The 18,484-nt window shown below is 39.4% G+C and overlaps 1 protein-coding gene across 1 annotated transcript in view; it reads right to left on the bottom strand.

Annotated features, from left to right (window-relative positions):
• The window catches only part of PIK3C3 (phosphatidylinositol 3-kinase catalytic subunit type 3), a 98,163-nt gene extending 84,266 nt beyond the window's left edge, over positions 1 to 13,897 (bottom strand). Inside the window, 6 exon segments of the mRNA XM_087763679.1 lie at positions 1,033 to 1,128; positions 2,616 to 2,702; positions 8,638 to 8,767; positions 10,994 to 11,137; positions 11,655 to 11,843; positions 13,692 to 13,897. Coding sequence (XP_087619805.1) covers positions 1,033 to 1,128; positions 2,616 to 2,702; positions 8,638 to 8,767; positions 10,994 to 11,137; positions 11,655 to 11,843; positions 13,692 to 13,759 — 714 coding nt within the window. The 5' untranslated portion in view covers positions 13,760 to 13,897.
• Positions 13,898 to 18,484: the final 4,587 nt, after the last annotated feature.

Genomic DNA, 18,484 nt, shown 5'->3' with positions numbered 1-18,484 from the left:
TTTCACTACCTTCTTCGAGAATCTTAAGTTAGATCACAGTTCTTCTTTCCAGATCAACTGGTAATGTTGTCACATACATAAAAATACTTGTAATCTATTTTCCATTGTACTAACATTTTGTGTACAGAATTACAGACTTTTTTTAAAATTCTCAGAATAGATGCTGCTTTAAGTTAGTGCCTCTGATTTCAACAGGACTCCAGTCTCTTTCTGCCTTCTTTCTCTTTCCCATAAAGCTGCATTATTCAGTAATTTTCTGACTTATGAAACTAAACACATTGAAAATTTTAAGAGGCAATTACTGACAAATTTTTTTGAAACCAGATTACAGATATACTGCTTTTTCTATTTCAGTGGGTCTTTCCACAACACACAGGTCCATAAAAGTACTGATAATGCCCTCCAATGCCACACTGATGTTTAAGCTCATGTTAAGCACTGATGTCTGTTAATCCTTTGTTCCATTAAATTTGAACTCAAAAAAAACCCCAAAAAAACACTGAAAGCACTGCTTTAGAGATGTTTTGTAAACAGAAAAGATGTAAGACATTCCAATGCAGAAATCTCTTACTTAATTGACTTCAAAAGCATTTTCAGCATGAATGACTAAACTTTTATATCTGTTTATTTTAGAGAAAATGTTCATCAGTAGAGCTCCTGTGCAAAGTTTTAGTAAGTTATCTTTTATAAAATAACAATCAATATAGGTACATGTCCTCCTGATACAAGACAATTTTACATAGAGCTACTCTGAAAGTACTGCTGGATGAGTGAAGGAACCATAAATCAAAAAGTTTTTAATCACTCACACTTATTAAATTCTGTAATCTTGAACTGTATTACATGAATGATTGACTTCTGCAATCTTGTTGCATCTATGCTATTTGATTTGTATGTACATAAAGATTTGCCACTGACAGCTGCCTGCCACTATCCTGCAGCAGAATATTTCACCTCAGCAGAAAAATCTATCCATTTTTAGGTGCATATGTTGCTTTTTAAAGACAACCATAAAGCCTGCAAGGCACATACCTTTTCGTAGTAAACTATTCCATATTCTTTATCATCACACTTGACGCAACGGAATTCAATCATCAGGTACATAAAATTAGAACATCATTTTTCCCTCTGAGAAGAGAGCCACCACAGATGCGTATCATATATTAAAGTGCATCAATCTTCAGCATTCTCAGTACAGCAATTACAGCACAAAGGAAGTAGAGTAGGTAACTGATTAATTAGATTATCAGTTGTTGTAGCAATTATTCAGTTAATCATTTCATAGCACTACTTGAGACCATATCACCTACTTCTTGACATTCTTACTTCCTTACATTCCCACTTCATGATAAACATCCACACCTAACAGATAAAATCACACTGTTTTCATCAGTTGCTTGTAACTATGGACTACAGGTCTGCAAAAAGGCAACGAAGAATAACCAGCTGACAGTTGGGTTTTTCATGTGTTGGTGGTTTTGTTTTGTTTTTTGGGGTTTGTTTTGTTTGTTTTTTAAATCATTATACACAATTATGCATGTCAGAGTCAAGAAACAGAAGACATGAAAAAAGAAATCACTGTTTCAGATAAAACCATGAAAGAGACAAATTAAACTCGGACTACAAGATTAGATTTGCAGCTCATTCACTTTCAGAGGAAGATTTCCTCATGTATGCATTTTTTCAATACTTTACCTAGAAAAAGTGCTTAGAATTTTAAAATCTACATGGGAAACAAGAAGAGTTATACATAACCACCACCAGGAACATATATTTAATAAAAAAATAAGCATCCTCTTTAATAATGAGCAACTCAAGTTCGTTTCATGCATTAATAATGGATTGATTTTCCAGCACAGGCAAAGTGGTTCTGCATTTAAGGCACAGCTCTAGGAATCAGGAATTTTTAGTTTTCTGTATTTTTACAGAAAAGGAAGAAGGGAAAAAAAAGGGATAGGCTGAGTTCTCAAAAAAATATTCATAAGGGTTTATAAAAGCAAAAATTAAAGTTCAAAAATAATCTGATTCCCTGAGGTCTAATTATAAATAGGACAACAAAAAAATCTCTGAGCGCAAAGCACAAAACAAAGGAGTTCTGCTGTGCAAGATGAATATAATCAGTTAACAGTTTTGGGGGTTTTTGCTCAATGAGGGTTAACACCTCATTTGGGTATTTAACTACCAGAATTTTTTTAATATTCATTCAACTCTTACAAGTGTTTTTCCTCAGCACCCAAAATCAAAACCAGTAAAGCTGAACAGGTCTAAAACCAAGCCTGTATGTCTGAAAAGCTTCCCATCACAATCTAAATCCTAGAGTTAACTTAGTCATACATAGCAGCATTTGTTGCAAGCTATTCCAAATTATTAATAAATTCTCTCTTCTATAATCAAGTTCACTTGAAGCTAACAACTGATAAGACAGCTGTCTATTCTCATCATTGCCAAAGTAAAATCAACTTTGGAAACTTAAATAATTATTTTTCCTTTTATCATATACACTGGTGGTTGAAGAAAAATAGGACAAGTGCTTTGAGTTATTCTCCTAAGCAAGCAAAATTCCCGTATTAGCAAGATCCCAAAAAACACTGCTAATCTGATGTACGATGGCCTACCTCGTTGATCATTTCTATTTCTCTAAAGGTCAGTCTGTCCAGCCAGTCCACTTTCACCATATGACCTTGCCGATGAGACTTGGTGAGCTGCATGAAAACACACAATGATAATACTTAAATTGCTGGGAGCAAGAAAATCAAAGTCACAATTTTACAGAGACACTAACATAAAATCAGGGGAAAAAAGCAAAGGAACTAAAAAAATGCTTGTACAAAACCCAAAACCATGTTGCAAGCACATAGTCATTGAATTTTTAACACATTAAAAACAGGAACCTATTTTTTAAGTAAAGTCACATAACAAAAATATTTCTTTTTTTGTGTTACTAAGTTTCATACAGTAGAACTTACCAAGTCAAACAAAAAGCAGATATTTCAAAAAATATCCAAATCAAATAATTCTGCCCTTTTTAGCCTTACCAAAACAAGTTCTTAGATTGGGACTTAATACATCGCAAAAGGTCAAAGACTTACAGCAAGTCATAGACAGCTTGTTCTCCCTTTCTTTTTAGTCATCTGAAAAGTAATCCAAGTTTCACTCCTAGATCTACATATTGCTGTAAAAACAGCAAGGAAGTTGAGTTGTTTAAAGGACTACCTAGCAGTAGAAGAGTGGAAGAGAAGATAAGTAAGATTGAGCCATACTATCTGTAGTTTCAGATGCACTGACGCACAACAGTTTATGAAAAATTCAGCAGAAGACCACACAAATATGAACATGAATCCTCTTTTTGGCTGCTAAGAAATCACAAGAAATCCTCAAAAAATTAGTAATTCTTGCAGTATGCAAGAAGAGATGCTAAGGGACTAGAAGACATCAAGTTCTTTCATATTTCAAAGAAACCAGTATCTGTCTAGAAAACAGCTAGTAAAGATACCCTCAAAATTATTCCTATTAAGGAAAGGGTTACAACTACTACTTCATCAGCTTTGTTCTGTGGTCAATCAGCCTACCCATGAGCATTTAAATTTGAACAGGACATACAATCACACCAACTGCCATTTCTTGCTCAGGTGACAGCTAGGGGACAGGCAATACGCAACGAGTACTACGACAGCATATGAACGGAATATATTGCATGTAGGAGAACACAGGATACACAACAACAGCCTACTTCTTCCATATAGAACTGGAGATGAGGTTACTACAAAAAAAAAGACACAGAAGACTAAGACTTGCTGGGAGTTGCACAGTTTGTCAGATACCTGCACTAGACTTTCAGTAGCTCACCACTATAGATACAAAAAAAAAAAAAAAAAACAAAACCAGAAACCACAAAACCAACATCACTGTGAAGAAAAAAAGCTTAAGAGTTTGCACCAGTAGTATGGTTTCATTATTCTTGCTCAAATCCCCAGTAAATTGATGTCTTAGCAGTACGGGCACAAGTATTATCACACACCAAAGATGACCTGGGCTAAATACAAACCCCATCATGATGTACTCTGAAAAGAGCATCAACTTCATGTCCAGGTACAGATCCTGACTGATATGGAGAGTACATACATGACAAACTCACAAGACGACAAGCTTCAGAAATTATGCAGAATCAAATAACTTTTTACATCTCTTAGAAGCAATGCTGACATAACAGGCAAATAATTGTCTAGCCTCCAAAAGACTGTAAACAGCCATTAAAACCATTGATGAAATGAAATTTCAGCATTCTGCAGTCTCCCTGCAGGTGTTCTTGTATCAGTGGAACTGATCTGTCAAAGATCAGCTGGTAAGCATTTATCCTTGTCTTTTAACACCTTGATCAACTGTCCCTTCATATCCAACAACAGAGCATCATGCTTGTTCACTTTCCACAAGTGACTTCTTCCTGTTTAAGAACTGTTTAAGTTAATTTTTTTTTGTTGTTTTTTTTTTGTTTGTTTGTTTGCTTGTTTGTTCCCCCCCCACCCCACCCATTCACCTACCCCGAGTTTAATTTGGTGTTATGGTCTAACAAGACTTTGGATACTGGTTCCTACCTCTAAGCAGGAAACAAAGCTCCCAATTAATTTAGTTTTCTTGGAAACAGTTTATATCACAAAGAGTTGGAATACACTACAGCCCACACCATGGCCTCTGCACCCTCTCAAGATCTGAATTAAATTTTAAGGCAGATTACTTATACAAGAAAGCATGACATTTAGCTCTGAATGCCAATAACTGCTCATTTCACAAATACGTTATCTAATTCAGCTTTTCTGATTCTTGGTTCCTACTAAGAGATGAGGTTTAAAGTTTTCCACCGAATATTAATCCTCAACTATAGTTATTGGCTCTACCAAAGTAAAGGACTAATCAAAAGCAGTCACAATTTAAAAAGCAGTCAAAAAGCTATTCAGTTGGGAGGAAAATTCTACCTTTTTTTTTTAAAACTTATTTCCAGATTTGCTAGGAACCAGCCATTTCAAGAAGCACTAAATAGTAAGTTAGCCACGAGCATCTGATGCCCTATGTTCTGAACTCATTCCATGAAACACAAAAGACAATCACGTAACAACTATGAGATTGTTTGCTTAAAGCAGCTGATTCACCTAACATTTCTTTAGGCTCTAGACCACAGTATAGCTTGACAGAAGTAATAAGATTTTGATGCAAACTTTGGAAGATCACCATGACTTTTAAGAATTAACTCAATTCAGTATATAGTAGGGGCTTTTTTTCATTTGTTTTGTCTCCAGTAAACTCTGGGACAGCTAATCTTCAGATTAGCTTCAATAAACTTCAGAAACTTAAAAGTATAAAAGGAAGGGGGGGGGCAGGGGGGTGCAAAGTATAATCCTTAATAACATTTCAGGATGCTGGATGTAACCAAAGCACAGAAACCCAATCTTTGGATTCTTTCAACTTATCAGCAGGACTGTAAACAGAAGCACAATATAGTAATAGTTTTTTTGCTATCTTATGTTATATTCTGCAGCCAGTTCATCAAATTCTTTCTCTCTTTAATGTTGCTGAGATAACGTGCTAGGACTGTACTAAAAGGATAATATAAGACTTGGCCTTTGCCTCATATGTGACTTCATAATATATTTCAAAGGTAGAGAACGAGCAGCACGCAGACCAGTTATAACCCAAAAAGCTGTTTCAGGCAGGCTAGACATCATCACTTAATGCATTCACAAATGCCCTACCTAGTGCACAGAAAAAGTCTTCTCATTCTCAGCACTGAAGAAATTCCTTACCCTTACATGTCCTCCATTTTAGCCACTTCTAAATTACTCCCTACTTTTTTTTTTTTTTAACTAACAAAAATATTTTTTCTTACTCAAAGTAGCCCTCTTATTTCCATGGCCTTAAACCAATGCATCAAAATTTTCAGAATACCACATATTCACATCCAGCATTGATACACAGATTTAGGATAGCACTTATCAAAGCCTTGTCAAAAAAAATGTTATTTAGATACCTTGGTCACAAATTCTTAGTTCATCGTCTTGTTCACTGCACTAGAGAATAAAGAAAAAAGTTATTCTGTATGTTTTAAAGGAAAATTATTAATCTCAAACCTGCAAACCTCCCTTATAGAGTAGAAAAAAGTCATAATACAGCAACTAGTTAGACCTGCATACAAGACCCAGAAGATCTGTAGGCATATATATATATATATACACATGAAGAACCGTTCTCTTGGATTAATATTTAAAGCTTAAAATAAGAGAAGCTAGTGTATTTCCTTCAGGGAAAGAAGCATTCATCATCTGCTACTAAATAAGACACATCCCTTTAGATACTATCTCACCATTGTTATCATCTAATTTCATTCAGCCAGCAGAAGTTGTGAGGGAAATGATCAAAAAGAACTTTAGAGTACTTTTTGTTTAAGTAGAATAAATTAACACACCACTCATGGGAGAAACATCTTAATGTCATTCATATTTGAGCATGCTAAGCTATTCCACACTCTTCCCATTAATATTCCTTAGTACAGGAAAAACCTGCATTCACAGTGACCCCCAGGATGCAAAGCCATGGCTTTTTCATCAGTAGCAATTTTACAAGCAACGTTCACGTGTTTTGTAAGAGCATAACCATATGGCACCTCAACATGAAATGAGACTTGCCATAGTATTAATTATTTAAGGTAAAAGGATGCAACTCCTCCAGCAGCCAGTCATTGATTTTTATACAAAGTTCCCTATAATAAGTACCACACACATACAAACTCAGATGCACGTCAAGAAAATAAAAAGTTATCTTTTAGATGGAGAAAAGGTCCTTCAGCAAGCTCTTCTCAAAAGTTACTCATTATCTGGAGGACTCTAATTTGGCCTCTGGTATCAGACATCAATCAATAGCATGACACTTATAAATGATAAGTCTGTCCAATAAACAGAAAAAAACAAACCAAGAATAACAAAGTCCACACAAGCTCATCTTGTATTTAATTAGTCCTGCTCCTCTTACCTATATTTAAATACACCTTCACATACAGTAGCATCAGGAGGTATTCGGCAACTGATGAGTAAGTTACAGAAAAACTGAAGCTGATTGTTCTCAAACAATGGCTATTTAGGAATGATACATCACAAGAACCTCATATGCTGTGTAAACAGCTGTGCAAATTAAAGTTCTCATAGACACACTACCCAGAAACCCTATTCACTTCGCTAGCATCTGACAGTAAAATGTTTTTATAAATGAACACAACAAAATATCAGTGAATACACTCTCATCTTTCAGAAATTAGTATCTCCCAAAACAGCCTTCAGAAGAGAAGAATGGTGGCAGTGATGTTACTAGCTTTTTATTAGCCATTAACTAGAACTCTCAATTGGGATGTGAAAGGAGAATTCCTTTCTCTTCCTCAGAGCCTTTAAGCCCTTATCTCCCATATGCCAAAAGAACAGGCTGGAACAGACCCAAGTATTTTAAGACTGAAATACTTTATATTATTTGTATTTCTTGAGCTAGGGAGCATAAGGGAGTGAAGTGGAAAAAAACCACTGGTAGGATATGGCATAACAGAACTAACATGAAAGGGAAGGCCTACACTCTAAAACCCTTTCTCAGAGACCCACTGCCTACATCATGTAACCATTTCATGAACTATAAGCGAGCCTTGATATTTAGCATCAGTCTACAGACCTTCCTTAGGCTAGAGGGGATTTATGCTACTATGATAAAGAAATGGCGCGTCACCACTGGCAGAAAATTTTAATGACTTCTCTATTATAAATTCAAGGTGACCTAGACTAATAAAAGAGAGAGCCTAAATGAGAATTAGTTTATTGCTGTGATAAATCTCTAGATGAGAAAATGGATGTATTTATTGCACTGGACCTACCTTTCACTGGGAGTTGCACAAAGGTGAGGATGAAAACTAGGAGACCAAGATTAAGAAGAAAGTACACTAAGTGGGTTCAGCGATTTGGCAAGCTTGGGATAAGCTTACCTGAAGAACGAGAGAGATCAGCTAGCAAATAGTTCAAGAACTAACATCTTACTGATCAACTCCAGAAGTAGTTTTGATGGCAAAAATACACTCTGCCATCTAGCTGGGAGAAGAAAATACTAATACACACACATATTCATGAGCTTAAACAAATGAAACTTTGGTTAATTTTTGCAGTTCCACTCAAATTCTTTCTAATGTAGAGGTATGTCATACACATCTGAACACTACACCAGACAGCCTTAAATCTAAAGGATGGCTACTGAAAGAAACTAGACTGTCCTCACAAGTTACTTTTAGGAGCTGCTCTTACTGAACCTGATGGAATTTTGGCTTCAAGCATCTTCAAGGCACATTCACATTTTCAGTCTTTATAAAGAATTAGGATGTTAAGTTGTTACAACACAATGCGATGTATATTAAAAGGTATTTATAAGTCCCCTTTTAAAAATACTTCAGAAGCAAATGAGCATGATCTAGTTTACTCATTTGCATAAATCCTGTAAAATATTTAAACAATGAAAGGAAGATAGCTTTCACATGAGAAAACATGAGAAGCCTATCTTCATTTCACTCCAGTGAAAGTGCAAGCTGTTCACATACATCTTAAAGGCTACTTGCTATTCCATCACCTTTGCCAAGCGGCTCATTTGATCTTCAGAGACCGTGCTGCTGGTTCTCCCAGAAATTTTGGTGGGCTCCGAACCATCAGCTTCTACGTTGGGCCAGACTTTCAAATCATGCATTCCTTGATGAAACATACTGCAGGGAAAAAATGCAGAATCGCTTCAGTAAATTCAAAATAATACAGCTGTCAGGAATCAAAGTACAGCAGCAGCTGCAAGAAAATTAAGTAGCTTCCTTTGCCAAACCTACAAACATGCACTGCCACGCATAATTTAACTGAACTGCAGAAGTGCCTTGCACCTTGTGCCCTCTATGGCCTTCATTTTTATTGGCACACAGAGTTTAGAAGAAGATGAGTAAGTCTGAGAACTTTTTTGGCAAGTGGAAGAAAAATGGGTAATTCCCAAAATCAGTGGGGTGATACAAATGCAAACTGAGGACAGAGCTTGACCTTCATATTTTTATTATTTGTAATGAAGCAGAAAGTATTCCTCTTGACTTGCAAATCATAATACTGACTTTAAGTCTGCCAGTCTGAAAAAATTCAACTAAAAAACTACCTAAGTTTCATTTGAAGGTCAACTGATAAAAAGCAGCCTTCTGAGCTGCCAAATAATAAAAAAAAAAATACCCCACAATTCTCAACGCACCATTTTCTCTATCTATGCTTGAAATTGAATTGGTAATTGAAACTGCGCAGTGAACAGAACTTTGCAGGGTAACTGACCACACCTTTTCTCTGCAAAACCCTGCTTTCCTTGCATATTTGTGCTGATCCACCTATGAAAGATGCCCCAAGAAATCAAGTGCATTAGTTTTGCCAATAAGAGATCACTTAACTCTAACAATTTCAGGTAAATACAACTGGAAGGAACGCTTTAAAAAGTCAACCATTAAAAACAAGAAATATTGACTAGAAGGACCGTCTGACCTTCAATTTACACACCACTTTGTGGAATACTGCTGGGGTTTCCATTTACAAGTAAATACAAAATTTTGAAATTATTTGTTGCTTTCTGTCCGTCTACTTCCCCCAGGCCCCACAGGCTGGAAAGAAAAGTAAGTTTCATTTATAAATTGTATCTTTTTCCAGGAACTATGCTCTAATGCTTTAAAAACTACCAGCAGTCTTTGGGGCACAGTCCAATTGATCCAGTTCAATTTTCTGCCCTAAGACAATGTCAATCTTTTTGTCAAAGCAATATCTTCAATGACAGAGATACAAGCTCTCTCTACAGTAATTTTCTGCATTCAAGTGTCACTAGAACAGGTTTCCTAATGCTAACCTAAACTTTTCCTGCACTCCAGTTTAGCCTTATTACTTCTTATCCACTGACAAGAAAAAAAGGCTATTTCTCCCCATTTTCCAACTCTACCTACATACTAGAAAAGTGTTCCTATGGTCGTTTCTTCAGCCTTACTAGTCTTTACTCCTCCTCCGTCACACCCATTTGCTAGACATTCAGTGATATAGACTCCCTTAGACTCCCAGTAGTCACCAACTTGCTTAAAGTCAGTTATGTAAAACTGAACATATTCCAGCCGAGTGGACGAGTATGAAGATGGAGGATACAACATTGTCCCTGACGCGCATACTTGTAGACTGTTCACATATTCAATGTTGTTTGCACATTTCACAACAGCATCATGATACTGTATCATGAAAAACTTAAGATTCACTCTAAAACCCAAATCTTTTCCTCTGTTTTCCTGGGCAGCTGCTCCCCATTCTGTATTTGACTATGATCAATTGCAAAAAGTACCAGCACCTCATACTTTTCCTTAAACTGCATCCTATTTTTTTCAGTCCCCTTTGCGCTTAGTCAAGATGCTTTTGATATATTGTTACCTTCCAGCACACTTGTAATTCTTCCTATCTTAGTGTTATCATCTACAAATTTACTAAACCTGCCCTCTGTGACAGAGTATTAATTTTCAAAATTCCTGATTTAATGAGTTACACTTTATTCCTTATAAATAACACTGCATTAACAGCCCAACTGCAAGCCAATTAAGTCAATTATCTTAAGTAATCAGTACTGGCATCCATGCATTACAAAAGTATAAATATGAAGTGATTTCATAATTTCCTACCTTAAAATCCAAGCTTACAGATCTAAAAAAAAAAAGCCTAAACTTTGGTGTTATACAAGAGAAGACTTTTTTTTATGACACTGTAGCATGTATGAAGTTACAATCAGGAAGAAATAGAGTAAATTATCTAGGTATCTGATTTTTTAAACACGGAACTGTTAACCTGGTTTAAAAAAAAATTTAAAGAAGTAACCACTTGTAACCACTGCTACCTTACTATTCACAAGTGAGCTTCAAATCTGTACCACAGAAGAAAAAGCAGTATACCCATATTTTCCAAAGAGCGAGACCGTTGTTCCTCCCACAGGAACTGCTTTACCAGGTCCATATACATCCCAGATGGTCAGAGCCACCTGCGCATTGCGAGGCAAGTCTGGATACTTCACAGGCAGTTTCAGCCATTCATTCCAGCTGCAGAGAAACACTACTTATTAGTCATAAAGCTTTAGAATTCAAGTTACTCTGTATTAGTTTATACAACCCAGATTCTCCTTAGAATATGAATTTCTAAAGGCAGATGGACTACTTTCCTCTGGGCTTTAACCATGCAAATACTTGTCTTGAGCATGATTAAAAGGCTAGAGACCAAAGGAAAAATACTTTAGCTTGATGATTAAGTACCAAAGACCAGTCTGTCCAGTAAACAGTATGAAATTATGCTAGTTCAGGCCCCAGAAGTTATTTAAGTAGTGAGCCATGCCCAACCACACAAGTAACAATTTTATTACTTACCCATTACACAAAAAGGTCAGTTTTGTGCTGTCAGGGCAAAACTTAACAACCATACAGAGACTTGAAGAAACATAAGTTATTTGAAGAAGACAACAGAAAACAAATCTTTTTGACACAAATAAAAACCATAGATTTATTTATATAACTTGATGCCCCAGTAATTAAGATGAATATGAAATAAAAGGCAGTCACTTACTTCCATCTAGCACTAAAAGCTTTGTAGGAAGTTCTAACTGGAAGAGCAAGAGGCTTCCCTTCAGCAAACACCTGACAAGTTACATACAAATCAGAGCAAGTTTCTTGATACAGTCCTGAGAACTTCAGCATTGGATCTTCTAAAAGAGCTTTTTAACTCTTCTGTTCTCTTTTCCCTTCCAGACTGCCTCTATGTGGGGAAGGAAGAAAGAAAAAAAAAAAAAAAGAGGGGGGTGGAAGGGGGGAGAAAAAATAAACCAAAATTTATTTTATCCACAGTAAAAATCCTACTCTATTTCCATTGCTTATATTTAGATTACCCAGTACTGAGGCTATCCTCACTTTGCATTACTAGCCAGTAGTGAAATCCAAATATCGGAGAGGAACTCAGGATGTGAAGTGATGAACAAATACAGAATTTATTGCTATACTGATTTGGGGGGGAAGAGAGAATTACTTATTTGTCTTTTCAATGGGGATAGCTTCTTCTAGTACAACCTGTAGATTCTCAGACAGCATCAAATGAGGTACCCTAAGCAGGGCAACAATGAGATGACATATACTGCTAATATTAAAAAAACAAAACAAACATCAGATTACATGTGCTCCAAATACTATTTGGAAGAAAAACAAAAAAACAAACATGATAAGAAAAGCCTTATTTTTAAGCTGTATGAAATGTGAAACGTATGACTGGCTTTGGATGCCAGTCATCTCTCAAATCAACAACAAATCAAAGCTCAACTAAGCAGACTGTTCAAATCAAACTTGATTAAATCCCTGCAACAATTTGCAGAATGTTAGCGTTAGAGTAAATCAATGGAATTTCTCAGGCCTCAGCTACACCAAAATCAAAACAATCATGCATATTAAATAGCTGACTGTGGATGCACATGTGAAAACAAAAAAGGAATTGTGGTGATGGGAAAACATGCAAGATCAATCTTCCAGCAGACAAAAATTTATCAGTACCACAAAACCACTTCAGAGTAGATGAACAAGTTTCTTGCAAGAAACTAGCACAGCACATTCCAGGATGACATACACTCTAATGCACAAAAAAATCCTAGTTATATTTTTGTTAGGCAGAATGAATTAGCAAAGAGGACACATACATCTGACTGCAAATATCATCTTCCACTCAGAAGTTAAACAACCCCCGAATAAACTTCCCCAAGTTAGTTTTCCAAAAAAGTGCAATATAACTTAATGTCAAAACATTAGCTATAGTATATTTTACAGCCAGCCACATCCCTCCTACACAAATGTGAACATCCCGTTGCTATGATGCAGAAAAACCCCAAGCTTATAAATTAAAACATTATAAAATGAACCAGCAAACACACCAGCGTATGATAACACCAGCTGAGTACACAAGAGTGCTTACATATATCCAGTTAGGAACATACTTACATGTTGCAGCACCTGGATCTGCCTATAACAAAGAACCCGACTCAGAGCAACTTGCTTTCAAAGGAGCATGCAAACAGGTAGAAAAAAAAAAAGAGTGTCGCCAGTTTATCTCCTTCCCCTCCCACTGAGGGGTGAGGTGTGACACCAGCGGGTGAAAGGTTATCAGAGACGTTAGCGCTGAGCTGACAATCAATCTTTGCCTTGAAGCACCGCCCGCCACTACAGGACCTAAGGCCACGAACGTCTGTAACGCGCTTAGAGAAAAGCTTACACCCCTGGCCCCGCTGCCGCCGCGGCCCCTCGCCCGTCCCCTCCCCACTCGCAGCGGGGGAGGCCGACAGGGACGCGGCCGAGCTGCCTCCAGCCGGCAGCCCCGAGGGAAACAGGCGGCGGCGGTGGCATCCAGGGGCTCCTGGAGTAGGTGAGGGGAGACAGAGCCAGCACCGCCGCCTAACCGGGCTCCCGCGGGGAAGCTAGGCTTCGGGACACAGCGCAGCTCCGGTGAGCGAGCGAGCGAGCGGCTCAGCCTCCCCTGAGCCGGAGGGGACAAGGCCGCTTCCCACACAGCCCCGGCCACCCGCGGCGGGGCAGTGGGACGCTGCAAACCCCGACCCCCCTCACTCACATCTTCAGCTGCACGTTGATGTCCAGGTCACAGCTGTAAACATAATAAATCTTCTCGGTCTCCCCCATAGCTGCCGCCGGTCCCCGCCCGCCGCCTCAGCGGCGCCCCGGCCCTCCACCACAACAGCCCGCGGGCATGAACGCCACCGGCCTCTGAGCATGCGCCGCCGCCGCCATCTTGTTTAAGGGAGGAAGGAGCAGGGACGCCGCGGCCTTGCGCTATAACGGCCCTTTAACAAGATGGCGGCTAGCCTAAGTCAGCCGAGTGGGCGGCCCCAAGATGGCTGCGCCCACGTCTCTTTCACCACCATAGCTGCCGCTGGCTGTATGGCACGCAAGATGGCTGCTTCTATGAGAAGCATGGCAAGATGGCCGCTGCCGCAGCTGGGTGCGAGATGGCTGCCTGTCCCACCTGAGGGCAGAGGGGGCTGGGCCGCGCGGTAGCAGCCTCTAGGGTGATGTGCCTGAAGGTGTCACAGCTCTGACTCCTGCTCAGTTTTCCAAGAGTTCACCTAGATTTCACACGATCTCCTGAGGCTGTGATTCTCCATGCTGCAGACAGATCCCTCATCTCCAAAACCCTTCTGTGCCCTGGAAGGCGGGTGCTACTTCTGTGAGGCTTACGGACTGTACACCTTATGTTTTTCCAGGGGTAGTCACACACTGGGTAATTTTAGAATTAATGATTCTTGCTTTATGTTACTGACAGCTCTGAAGAAGGCCAAGTAGAAATGGCAGTTGTCTTCTGCCACCGTGCAGCAAACGCTGCGCAGGCCATGGACATTACAGGTTGATTGCTGGTGATTTTATCATGAGTATTGCCATGCTTACTTTGGGAGTATTTTTTGCTCATTTATTATGTTTTTCCTAAAGCCTCAGCTGTCAGCAGCAGTAGGTGATCAGTGATCATCACCTAACAGAAAACAAAATGGTAAAATGTATGTACAGAATGACTCTACATCTGACACAGGCAAATGAAAATCACCCACAACTTACGTATTGTAAATAATTGTATTACTTTAACCAATTCTTAGTGTTTTGAGGGTTAATAAGGATTGCAGGCGCTTTTAAGTAACAAAAATACACACGTCCTTACTATCCTACACTTATTCAGTCCATGTAGGCAAAGCAGCCGGTGCTGACTAAAGAGGAGGTTTGTGGTTTATGATCCACCACAGCCGCTGAACTTCTCAGTGCTGCTGAACAAAGGTATAAGAAGTGCTGTTTTGGTGTAGCTCACTGTACATACAGCAGCGCTAGTGCTGAGGAAGCATCAAGACAGAGGTGCTTTCACCCAGCCTGTGCTGCTCATATTAAAAAAAGATAACTGTCCATTGGAACCAGCACATTCTCCTCCATTTTCACAGCAAGAACTGTTAATGGATGAATGTGGAAGGACATGTTGTCAGCTAGTCCTCTTCTCTTGCAAGTCAGCAGCAATGAAGGAAGAGGCTAAAGCAAGGGAGAAACCCTTTAAAGAAAGAAGGACTATTTCACTGCAACACTATTTTTTTTCCCCTCAGGTTCTGTGACCAGGAGGCCTTTTTTTCCTTTTTCTCCAAAACAACCAGGAAATTAGAGAAGACCATGACCCAGAGCCATATATCATTACAATGAAGCCTTTGCTTTCCAGCAGTGCCAAGCTGGCATGTATCATGAGTGCAAAATGTAATTTAAACATAATAAAATTAACAAATTCCTTTGCACAGATTATGTTAAAATAAATTTAAAAAAAAAAAAGTGATCCTTTAGCTGTCTTTTTCTGTCTTAATTTGTCACTTTTTGATCACATTTACAGTTTCTACAGCTCTGGCAGCTACCATTCATTTATTGCTTGCCTCATAATTTTTGATGGCTTCTGTTTGTTAGTTTGGTTCCAGCCCAGTTTTTTACATAAAATCTCCGCTTTTCATAACAAAGATAAACGTATTGCTCTTCTTGGCTGTGGAAAAAAAAAGTAAAACATAAAACTGTAAAAATTTAAAAGGCAAATAAATCTCACAATTTTAAAGCTAAGCAACGTATATCTCTGTGTGTACACAAACGGCAAGAACATTCATATGTCTGTACCTGTTTTGGTATTATTTTGTCTCTGGAAAAATTGGATCCTTTTTCAATTAATGGAATTAGTAGTATCAGTTAAATAATCTCCCCATTGATTTCACCATTACAGAGACATTTTTATGTTTTGTTTATTTATCAGAAAAAAAGCTAAGGCATAAAATTACAGACGACCTCTGAAGTTGGCATTAAAAAAAGTTTTTGAAGTGGTATATTTCCCAACTTTCTCAGATTCCAGTGTGTCTAACTAAATAAGTAAATTAGGTCTGTGGGAGGCAAAAGAGGAGAAAAATGTTTAGGAAAGACATTTTTGACAATAAAATTGTAGAAAGATGCGATTTCAATCAAAAATGTCACTTTATACTACTTTCTCATATTAATAACCTTACATTTGTAAGTTCTCAAATACTGCCATAGAGGCAGATAGAAAGAGTATTTTTTACCTTGAAGGATCCTAAAGTACTTCAAAAACACAGTGATGAACATACCATACATGTCTGGGAATCATTGCCTACACTACTGACACAGATCTTGCCGGAGGTGACAGATGTCTAAGCGGGTGCAGTGTCTGTACGATATGCCACACTGCTACAACTGAGGTAACATACTAAAGCTGAACAGGGCCATTTGGTACGGAGCAGATGCAGAGCTAGATAAGGGCATTATCGCATTTACTTTCTGCTGCCACTTCTGTGGATCCTTCAGGGCACTCAGCATTCATGGCAACATCTATACTGCTAAAAACAGCTGCCATAGGCTGTTGCCCCTGAATCAAGTAGTACGTGTGGTTCCCATCTACCCTATCTTGACTTGGCCCCTGCAGACTGGTCCATCTGTGTCCCAACTGCAATAATATTTGGTCCGTCTCTTCTCTAAGCTTCAGTGACCACTCTTGTGGCCAAAAGACACAATTATTTCTGTGTGTGTTTTCCAGCTCAAAGTGCCTGATATAATGTAAGGGTTGTTTTGCAGCCTGCAGGAAGGTTGTTTTTATAGCGTGACATCTCGGGCATGGCATGAAGGCGCGTTGTGGTAGCTGAGTGCTCGTGGCCTACTGAAGTATGGCAGGATTATTGCAAGCACCGGCTGTCAAACAAGAGATGTCTGTTCTTGTATTGTAGATCTGCAGCACACCCTGCAGCAAACTATCCTGGCAACTCTACTTGGGTTTCTTCTTTAAGGAGACTAATAAGTCTATTCCAGAAGGGGGTCCAGGAGTGAACTAGCACACACGCTGTATAGGCAACTGCATATATGTGATAGCAGGAACAAGTTCTGGAAGCGAACCAGAGCGTCAAGATTGCTGATGCTCCAAGTACATTGTGAAGTAAACTCTGACCTTCATTGTGCCAACAGAAAAAGGACATCTGTCCCTTCCCTTGGGAAACTGAGAGGGACCTGAGGGACTAATAGGCCTTAATGGTCACCAATCTCCCCTGTGCATGGCCCAGGACCCCATTTTGGGGTGATCCATGCCCCAACAACACCATAGGTATCAGTCTCCTGCTCCACCACAGCCCTGCCTGGCCCAGCCACAGGCTCCACCGAGCCGACTCCCTTTCTTAGGCTGATGTCCTGGCCTGGCATCGGCCCACCCTCACGGGGGTGCTTGATGCCCAGGGCTGGGGCTACCCTGGCTGCCCCCTAGCCTGCCTGGCTCTCTGGTTGGGGCAGTGGGACAGGCCCTGGCTTTCTGCCACAGCACTGCCCAACCACACGTTCCTGTAGCCTAACATTTACCTGAGTGTTTGGTCTTGAAAAATCAATTTAACTCAACACATGGAAGCATTTACAAACTTTTTGAATAAATGTACACAAAGAGAAATCTATTCCGGTCATAAGTGGTGTTCCCGAGAGCTCAGTTGTGGCAATTAAACACGGACTCCGCATATGAGTTTAGGCGAAGACAAGCGAAGACAAGCGAAGACAAGTGAAGACACTTTATTTTTACAATCTATCTCTATTATAATATGATCTAGCGTTCACAAGCAAGAAAAACTTATTTCATTGGTTACTGTCTTGCGTCCACGCGTCTCTTCAGCGTTACTTATTGGTTCTTCAAGCTGGTGCATGCGAATTCCTCTTTCAGGGATGTATCCAATCTCATCCTTATTTTTCTGCCTCTAAGTTTCACAAACTTGTTTGTAACAAGCCTCAAGGGCACAGCTGCATTCCTGTGAACCTGTTTGTAACAAGCCTCAAGGGCACAGCTGCATCTCATCAAAGTAAAACACAATCTCATTTATTCCCACACTCAGTATTGGGGCCAGTTCTGTTTAATATCTTTATCAACGATCTGGATGAGGGGATTGAGTGCACCCTCAGTAAGTTTGCAGATGACACCAAGTTGGGTGGAAGTGTCGATCTGCTGGAGGGTAGGAAGGCCCTACAGAGGGATCTGGACAGGCTGGATCGATGGGCTGAGGCCAACTGTATGAGGTTCAACAAGGCTAAGTGCCAGGTCCTGCACTTGGGTCACAACAGTCCCATGCAACGCTACAGGCTTGAGGAAGAGTGGCTGGAAAGCTGCCTGGGCGGAAAAGGACCTGGAGGTGTTGGTCAACAGCCGCCTGAACATGAGCCAGCAGTGTGCCCAGGTGGCCAAGAAGGCCAATGGCATCCTGGCTTGTATCAGGAAGAGTGTGGCCAGCAGGACTAGGGAAGTGATGGTCCCCCTGTAATTGGCACTGGTGAGGCCGCACCTTGAATACTGTGTTCAGTTTTGGGCCCCTC

This window comes from Nipponia nippon, unplaced genomic scaffold (genome assembly GCF_047370975.1).
Source record: "Nipponia nippon isolate SJK-2023a ecotype South Korea unplaced genomic scaffold, ASM4737097v1 scaffold_29, whole genome shotgun sequence".
NCBI lineage: Eukaryota > Metazoa > Chordata > Aves > Pelecaniformes > Threskiornithidae > Nipponia > Nipponia nippon.
This window is presented reverse-complemented; position numbering and strand designations above follow the sequence as displayed.